Source organism: Chelon labrosus (assembly GCF_963514085.1).
Source record: "Chelon labrosus genome assembly, chromosome: 10".
NCBI lineage: Eukaryota > Metazoa > Chordata > Actinopteri > Mugiliformes > Mugilidae > Chelon > Chelon labrosus.
The window spans coordinates 1,960,622-1,970,821 of NC_140360.1; the positions used below are offsets into that span (position 1 = coordinate 1,960,622).

The window sequence follows — 10,200 nt, forward strand, 5'->3', positions numbered from 1 at the left end:
CACCTTTAACACTTCAGACGCTCTTACTTTATTTGCAACCTCTTACCTCTGTATATTGTGAATACTTGTGTCATTCAAGTATGATTTTGTCATTCAGATATGTCATCTTGTAATGTTATAATGTTGAATGTTGTTGCATAGGCAGAAACATGGCTAATGAACCATGGTGGATGGTGGAATGATTAAATTAGTTAATGTAAAGTAGGTTAAGAAGATCAAGTAACAGAATAGCTTTAGATAGAGGACTACAAAGACATTTAAAGGCAATCTACTGTCTTCGGCTGTACACCTACAACGCTCTCAAGTGAAGCATCCCTGCTGGGTGTTTGAGTTGCAGACCACGCAGTGAATACCTGTCTACCGGTGCCCATTGGGACCTGCTCCAGCTGTGCCGTTTCATTACCACTTCGTCACACCGGACCACACTGACCTTTCACTGTCATTGTCCTCTGCGGGAAGTCTCTACAAAAGTAGGCTGGATATTTCTGCTGCTGTTACCCGCATAACATCAAGAGTTGGTGTCATTAACTTTGAAACTCCCCATTAATATCTTTTAGAGAAGTATTCATCTCCATCCTCCTCCATCGCTCCGCAAACACTCCTAATCTGTTATTTCAGGTCTCATCATATCCATTCTATTGGATTTTTGTCACACCGCAGTGAGTTTGTTTTCTTTCTGTTGTCTTGTGACTTCCTGTTTTATTTTGAAAAGTAACTCCTCTCGTTTCAGGCCACTTGCCCTTCCTCATGTGTCACTGGTCTGATAGTCTTCCCTGATTCCTGATTGTTTCCACCTGTTTCCCATGACCCTCGTGTATATATGGTCTGCATCTTCCCTTGTCTTGTGCCAGAGTGTTTTGTCTTTTCGTGCATCCCAGCCGGATATCTTGACCATATCTTCATTCATTCATTCATCTTCAGTAACCACTTGTTCCTGTGAAGGGTTTCAGGGTCTGCTGGTGCCTATACCAGCTGTCAATGTGCATGTCTTTGAACGGAGGGAGGAAGCTGGTGTTGATGGAATAAGGTAAGATAAGACTTTATTCATCCCCGTGGGGAAATTAGGGTGTTACAGCGGCAGGAAACAACAGCGCAAGATGCAAAAAAGATACAAAAAAAACAAATACAATACGGCAGACAAATATGTTATGTACAAAAAAGATTTACATACTGCATCAGGTAAAAATTACAGTGGCTAGTCAGAAGTTGAAACAATCAACTTGTGTAGATTGAGGGTTGAGGTGTTAAGGTGGTTAAATATATGTATTGACATTGACATTCATGAATATCATGAGTAAAATAACAAACTCCAATACCAGTTGTATTACCAAATATTGCAACTAGAAAGATGTGAGATAATGGTTGTATATTCTGTGCTCTTGTATGTCCTGAAAAGAAGCTCAGCAGCAGAAGGGCTAGGAAATGCTGATGTTAAAGAGTCTGACTGTTGAGGGGACAAAAGACCTCCGGACGCGTTCTATCTTGCACTGTGGGTGCAGCAGTCTTTGGCTGAAAGAGCTTCCCAAAGTCCCAACAGTCTCATACAGGGGGTGAGAGGGGTTGTTCCTGATGCTGGACAGTTTAGCGAACATCCTCCTCTCCCCCACCTGCTCCACTGACTCCAGAGGACAGCCCAGGATGGAGCTGACCCTCTTTGCCCAGTCTATTCTTGTCTCTCTCTGTGACTCCGCCACACCAGCAGGCCACAGCGTAGATCAGTGATCATCAACTGGCGGCCCGCGGGCCGAATCTGGCCCGCCGAACTGTTCAATCCGGCCCGCGACTGGATTCGAAAATTGTGAGGAGAAAAAAAAAAGAGGAGAATATATCATGTGGTCCACACTATTAAAGCAACTGAAAATAGCAACAACGACTGAGACTCTTAACTATCAGTAATCCCCACCAATTATGACTCTATTTAGGCTTTATTCCGAAATGAGGACAAACTCGCTCCACTTTTTTTTTTTTTTTTTTACATTTATTGTTTCACACAGTTCTTGTTATTTTCCACACATAACTTTTCCTTATGCCCCCTACTTAACGTTTGGTTTTTATTTCAAAGTCTCAACAAACTTCAAACCAGACTTCTCCGTACAAAAAAAGGAGAGAAAACCAACTGGCTGGCATAACTTAAAATAGCATGGTAAATAAATACTAACCTGGTATCCGAACAAAAACAGGATACAAATAATGTTTGCACATCAAATAAAACGTTAAGTGGGCTATAGCGATTTCAAATCACAAGGCTGAAATAGGTTACTCACACTGCTCAATGGCTAAAATTACATTTCCCCTCTGACACCAACTTTTTTACATCAGGCTTGGCCGCTGTCAGACTTATGCGCAAAGAGTCCTCCAAGGACTGGTGTGACAGCCGGTTCCTCTCATGTGTTTTTATGTTGTTCATTTTGGAGAACGCAGCCTCACAGGTGTACGTCGAACCGAACATGGTGAGCACATACATAGCCAGCGTCTTCAATGTACCATACTCCTCGGGACAGGACAACCAAAATGCGCCCAGGTTTTCAGCACCACGGAGAGCAGCCTTCAGGTCCCCTGCGGCCTGGATTTCAGCCAGCTCGCTCTGAATGGCCGCTTCGTCCAAAGACATCATTTTCACTGCGTTTGTGGAGAATTCTCCACTTGGGTTGATGCTGAAAGGATCACGCACAAATCCAATGACATCCCTGGGAATTAAAAAGTCATCGAACCTGGAGGAGAAGTTGTCTTTTAATTGTGTGATGAATTTATTCATCCTGTCTGTTACGTGGCTTTGTCCCACCTTCTTCAGTGTGCTGAAATGCAACAGCCTCCCCGACAACAAATCTGCGTTAAAAAGGTCAAGTTTGTTCCCAAACGCATCGAGTTTTTCCACCAGATCCACCACTGATTTCTCTTTTCCTTGCAGCTGGAGATTAAGTGCATTCAAATGCGAGAAAATGTCTGTCAAAAATGCAACGTTGGACATATATTCGCTGTCCTGCATGGTGCGGAGATGGTCAGCTGCCGCTTTTGCTTTGCTTTGTTTCAAAAACTCCACTACCTGGGCACGGAGTTCAACGAAGCGCTCCAGTGCTTTGCCCTTACTGAGCCAGCGCACGTCATTGTGGAGTAACAGGTCATCATGAGAAGCCTCGGATTCGAGCACAAATTTGCGGAACAGGCGATGCTGTGTGCTTGAGGTTCCTCTGATGTGGTTGATAATTTTCATTGTTTTCTCCATCACCTCTTTGAGCTCCCCACTTAGCTTTGCGCACAGCACACTTTGATGGATAATGCAGTGAAGCGCGTTAGTTTTAGGAGCGACAGTCTTTATTCTGCTCACCAGACCCTTGTTTTTGCCAATCATAGCAGGTGCTCCATCTGTCACTATCAGGTTGATTTTATCAAAGGACAATCCATGACTTTTAAAAAAATCCTCCAGTTTTCCGAAGATGATGTCAGCAGTGGTGTTGTCCTCCAGCGGAAGCAATGCCAGCAGCTCCTCTCGGAAATCTTTGCCATCAAAGAATCTGACAAAAACGCACAACTGTGAGATATCCGTATTGTCCGTGGACTCATCAATGGCCAACGAAATGTATTTGGCTTCCTTGATCCCTTCAATGACAACTTGCTGGACATGCTCTGCCAAGACGTGTACACGACGCGCGGCAGTTGAAGCAGAGAGAGGTATTTGTTTGACAGCTGCAATAATTCTGTCCATGGACTTGTCGGGGGCAAGTTCCTCCAGAACTGTGACCATGCACTCCTTGAAAACCTCACTTTCTGTGAAAGGTCGATTATGTTTGCAAAGCACCCAGGCAGCCTGCATTGATGCACACGTTGCTCTCTCTTGATCAGTTAAAGCTCGAGTAATAATGCCACTTGCACGGGAGTACGCAGATTTCAATGTGTCAATTTGTCTCTTTCGGGCCTCTGACTGCTCAGGATATGAATCCTTGAAATTTGTGTGTTTAGTGTTGTGGTGACGGCGCAGATTATATTCTTTTGCGACAGCAACAGTTTCGTTGCAAATGAGGCACACAGGTAACGCATTTCTGAAGGTTGGCATGATAAATGCGTACTTTTCAGTCCATTCGTCATTAAAGGATCTGTTTTCCGCGTCAACTTTTCGTTTCATGGCCTTTGAGAGTGCCATTTTAGCCTACCTGTGTTAAGAGGCCTTTTCGTTCCACTAACTGAAACTGTATTAGCGCTGAAGCCAGGGACGACAGCCCTATATCGATACTTTGTTTTATCTGTTTGTTTTTCAAGTGCTCTATAAATAAAGTTTACTTGAATTGAGACAAAGTATCTCTATCACTCCTGGTGGTTGACTGTGGTACAAGTGATAGGAGCCTGACTCATAAAGGCTAAAAATGCCTTCAGTTTTGTAATGAAATGAAAAAATATAAACAAATAATAAACATTAAGTGATAATTTTATGCCAAAATTATATTTTTATTTCAATTTTTGGGGGTCCGGCCCCCAAGGTGAGTGTCCAGTAAAATTCTGGCCCTCCGACAAATGTAGTTGGTGACCCCTGGCGTAGATGGTTGCAGATGCAACATTTCAGATTAAGATCTCTAATCAGTGTTCTTGTCAACCATCAGGGTAGGCAAATGACATCTCGATAAATACCAAAGACCTCCAGAAACTAGACAACTAGTAATATTGTCACACCACCCATACAATGTTAACTTGGGTTAATACTCAGTAGGGTGGTGAGCCAAGTCTGTTGATTCTTGTAACTACTTAAACCATTGAACCATTGTGATTGAACTACGTCAGATATCTTAACTGCTACTGCTTCCATGATCTCCGAAAGTCTGGTCTAAAGAGGATAAACAACATATCTAGTAAAGAAAACATGTGTGACGAAACTCATCAAAAGAAAAGGAGGCCAGAAAATATAGAATTGAGGACACACAGAAGTAAATGTTGTTCTGTAAGAAACTCCACCAATAGATATAGTTGGTAGACAGTCAGATGTACTCCAGCAGCCAGAGATCATTTTAAACTACTGTCTAATGACGAACCTAAATATGTTCAGGGTCTAATTCATTGGAGGTACTAGCTTTAAGATGTGATTTTAAAAACAGGAGGTGTGCTTGGGCCAGCCTAACATACAGACTACTGTTCCATCTCTCCTGTGGTTTAAACTTGATACTGGGATAAGCATAAGCAAATAATCTGTCTGTTTGCACGGTCAATAAAATTCTCAGTTATCCAGGTCATGTCAAGGGTAACTCAACATTCATTTTTCTCATTAATTCTAACCCTAAATTCTTAGGCATCAATATTTAATGCAAATAAACCACAGTTGTTTTTCTGTTTTATTCAAATCCAAGAAAATTTGATTTGCAAATGAAATGAGAAGTACGATACAGGACTTCTTTCTTTGTTCAACACAGCTGAACAGACTCAACATTACGTGAGTATGAAAATCTTTCGTTGTAAAAAGTTCCAGGTACTGTGTGACACAGACAACCACTGTCCAACACCAGACAGTGTTGGAGGGAAGGTGCTTCTGAAACTATCTGAGCATCCAAGTTAGAGAAGTTATTTCAGCAACTGAATATCTACAGTCACAGACTAAAGGAGAAAAACAGGGAACAGACAGAGATGGAGACGTTTCTTCTCTACATCATAGCTGCATCAGGCAAGTGTTTTATAAAGATAGTTGATTTATTTCTCATTCATTCTTTAAGTGTATTAATTGTGGTGTCCCATCAAGTACTTCTACAGTAGTAGTTATGATCATGATAGTAAAGTTATTTTACCTCCAAAACAAGGAATTATAAAGCTGCTTTTTGTCATTCGTCTTCTATACCCGTTTAGTCCTGTTAAGGGTCACGGGGGTGTGCTGGAGCCTATCCCAGCTGTCATTGGGCGAGAGGCAGGGGTACACCCTGGACAGGTCGCTAGTCCATCGCAGGGCCACACACAGAGACAGACAACCAGTAACACTCAAACTCACACCTACGGCCAATTTAGAATCACCAATTAACCTAATGAGCATGTCTTTGGATGGTGGAAGGAAGCCGGAGTACCTGGAGAGAACCCACGCAGACACAGGCAGAACATGCAAACTCCACACAGAAAGGCCAGCCGGCCCATGGATTCGAACCAGTGACCTTGCTGTGAGGCATCAGTGCTAACCACCTCGCCACTGTGCCGCCCGCTGCTTTTTGTGATAACTAATATTTTTTTTATTCCAGGTCTAATCTGTATTCTTGTCTGACGCTGCAGGTCTGTGTGCTGTCTCCTCTAAACCTGAACGTCGTTACCACTTTGTTTATGAACAGAAGAACTGGACTGAAGCTCTGAGATACTGCAGAGATAAATACACTGACCTGGCCTCTATAGACGACATGGAGGATGTGAACGTCTTAACAGGCATGGCAGATTTAAGCAAAATGAGCTACTCCGGTTATAGCCATGTAAGTTCAGTCTTCTTGTTTGAGAATTACAGTGTGTCAGCCACATGTGGCAGTAAATAATGGAAATTATTGAAATGAGAACAGTTAAAATACAAACAATACCCAACACAAGTTATGGTTATAAAACATGTTTCAAGATAACATGGTTGGTATGTGTACACCAAGAAGAAAATATGTGTCCAGACCTCTTCAGGAAATGCTTTGGTTATAGCCTACCAACAGTTCATCACATTATAACATTAAATAACAACTATTAAACCTTGAGTCTGATCCTGCATTGGGAAGAATTTGCTGCTGCTGAGTTGAGACTTGAGTAGGATGTTTGAGGATGAATCCATCAGTCATTTATCTGCAGATTAACACAAGTCTATTAACCAGCTAGAAGACAGGTTTAGTCCATGTAGGAGCTGCTTGGTGTTCGTGGTAATGAGGCGTATTTCTGGTTGTTATTTTCCAGCGAGCCTGGATTGGGTTGTACGATGATGTGAACAGCTGGAGGTGGTCGTTGTCAGACAGAGATTTCTACAGTGATGGCCAGGCTGAGTTCAGGAACTGGGCGTCTTCACAGCCAAGCAATTTAGACGGTGTTGAACATTGTGGAGAGATATATATTGATGGATTTTGGCACGATGAAGATTGTACCAGACCTCGAAAGGCAATCTGCTCTGAAGTCAAAGGTGAGGATCTGAAATTTAAAACAAACAGTTTATGTTCTTGACCTGAGTTCTGTTTCTGCTTGACACTTTTCTTCAAATCAAATTAAAATGGTAACATGTACTAATACTGAAACAGGTAAAACATAACACCAGAATCTAACAGATTTTATATTTAAGCATAAACATAAGTAAGACACAAAAAAAGTAAAAGCCAGGCTGAAGAGAATCTTAGGACATTATATATTGTATATTACACTGTACACGTGGAGGCTTCTTAAGAAAAACATCTATCAAAATGACATTTTCTTTGGTCTTTCAAGAATCTTTCATGACACAATTTCTGGATGTCGAGGTGAATTATATGGTTCTTCACAGCGCTTCACTCTGGTCTGTTTCAGGGTCTGAAGTCACTTTTATCTTAACCAACACATTAATGACATGGACTGAGGCCCAGACCTACTGCAGAACACATCACACAGACCTGGCCAGTGTGAGAAACATCACAGAACACCAGAAGGTGATAGCAAAGGTACCTCCTGGAGGTATTATCTGGATCGGTCTCTTCAGAGACACATGGAAGTGGACAGATGGACGTAACTCCTCATTCAAGTATTGGTCAACTGGACAGCCTAATAACTATGAAGGGAATGAGACCTGTGCACTAGCAAACTTTGGAAACTATGGACAATGGGAGGACTGGCCCTGTGATTTTAAGACGGCATTTGTTTGCTACAGTGGTAAGCTATGTTTCAGTTAGCCTTGAGGTTTAGCATTTAGCTTTGTTTTGGAGAAATAACCTATGCTAACAGCTCCATGAGACTTGTGCTTAAACACAGCATAAAGTAACTGTATCGTCCATAACACTGATGAGACTGTTGATGTGCAGTAGAGGTCAGTGGGTTGGTCTTGGTGGACCGATGCTGCTCATGTCCATGCTAAGATTTTCTCTGACCATGTAATGTCCATTTTTCTTTCTGTCTTTTATTTTAAAGATGTAACTTCGAAGCAGGTGGTGAAAGTGAGGCTGGTGAAAAACCCTTCTCTGGATCTGAATGACCCTGCTGTGATGGAACACATGCTACAGCAGGTAATTCATTCAATCTTTATTTATTCTCGGAGGTTCATTGAGGGTAGTCCTCATTTTCAGTGAAGCCGAGATTACACAGTAACAATGGGATAACAATAGATAAAGTATAATTATGGAAAATAAAACAAATAATAAGATAACCTACATAACATTATAAAGGAGGAAGGAAGGGAAAAATAAAGATGCAGAGAATGTTAATAGTAAAATAACATGATAATGATAATAATAATAATAAAATAACATTTACATAAAACAGGTACAATTTGACATAGGAAGGTTTGTGATTACAGATCTGAATTGATTATAGGAAAGTAGAGAGTTCATTTTTATGTTCCATTGGAGATTATTCCAGGAAGTAGGGGCACCATAACAAAAGGCCGACTTTCCCAACTCAGTGTGGATACGAGGAACCTTGAGCATCAAACAGTCATTTGATCTGGTCTGATAGGGACCAGAATTCCAAACAAGCATGTTTGAAATATAACCTGGTAATTTTCCAATAATACCTTTGTAAATAAACAGGTACCAATGATTAAGTCTCCTCTCAGTCAAAGATGACCAACCCACTTTACCATAGAGGACACAATGATGAGTGCTATAGCCATCACCAGTAATGAACCTCAGAGCAGAGTGGTAGACTGAGTCCAGGGCTTTAAGGTTTAAGGCTTTATTCCAGCCATCAATCTACAGATTCAGCCTTCTGATCCCAGTTAGTTTGACAGTGGATACAGAGACTAGGTCCTACACTTCAGCTGGTGTTGTCATAAACCGTTTGCTTCTTTCTGATTAGCACGACCAGTGATTATTGGCGTCTACTTTAAATTCTTGGGTCTAGTCTGAACCTTTAATGTACACCCCATCTCTTGGAGCAATTTTACATTCACACACAAATGAAACACATGACTCCTGCTAATGATTATGAATGCGTTCAATTACTATTAGTAACTAGATCAAGGTGATTTCATGGTCATGGCTTTCTAGCTGCAAGAATATAGCATGTTGATCTTATAACGTGATATTTGTGTGATGCAACATGCTTCTATAAACTATATGTTAAATGAAAATGATATAACTGATAGAGACGTTTTTGTGTCTCAGATCAAACAGAAGCTGAAGGACCAGGGAGTGAATGGAGACATCAAACTGAGCTGGAGGAAGCAGTCAGATGGAAAGGTCTTCCACAAGGATGAGGAGGAGACAAAGAAGAGCAACTCCAAAAATACTGAGCTGTAAATATTGTTAGGAAGTCTTATCCTATAAAAGATTTGCTTCTCCTTTGTCTTTTTAAAATGAAAAACACTTTTGCTGTTGTCTTCATATTCAGTCATTTGTGTGGTTGAGTTAAATAAGAAATTATGGTATGCACATTCACTGAAACCATACACCCTTAGTCTTTTAATCAGTAATAATTAATAGATGTATCTGATTATCATGTCTCATTTATTCACCTGTAATTAGCTTCATTTATCCAGTAGTTTGTGCTAATGTGTTCAGAAATAAAATAACTTCTTTATCTCTAGTGGTGACCTTGCATATTCGTTAAAGGCAGAAGACTGAGAATTTACTATTTCTATTACTATTTACTATTTAATTGAATGTATTCCTCTAATGGTGCTTCATTGACCCCACCGTGAAAAGGACAGTGAATCACAATGAATCAGTTGGACCAGAGACGACTCCAGACATTTTGGTGCTGCCCCCCCCCCCCCCCCCCCCCCCCCACCTTAGCTAGCCTCTAGTTAGTACAAATTAAAAGTCAAAGAGCATTTTTAATGTTAGAAAAGATGACATATCTCTACACTGAGACATCTCTTCCACCTCTTTTTTCTTCTGCTTTTCTGAAAGCTGCATCTGAGGGCTAGGACGGCCTTTTCATGACCACAGTTTCTTCTCCTTTTCCTTGTTGACGTCTGTCAGTAGGAACGCTACCCAACATGTGCTCTGATAGCTCACCCCATCCCCCTCTTCCACAATGCATGGTGCAGGACAGGTTCAGTGTCAGGTCATAGTTGTTTATATATATATTTTTTATTTT

At 41.2% G+C, this 10,200-nt stretch overlaps 1 protein-coding gene across 1 annotated transcript; it reads right to left on the reverse strand.

Annotated features, from left to right (window-relative positions):
* Window positions 1-2,269: 2,269 nt before the first annotated feature.
* Window positions 2,270-3,811, reverse strand: LOC311495009 (protein FAM200A-like; the record flags this gene model as incomplete). Its single annotated transcript, XM_084554292.1, has 1 exon — window positions 2,270-3,811. One exon carries the CDS (start codon window positions 3,809-3,811, stop codon window positions 2,270-2,272), a length of 1,542 nt encoding a protein of 513 aa, XP_084410418.1.
* Window positions 3,812-10,200: the final 6,389 nt, after the last annotated feature.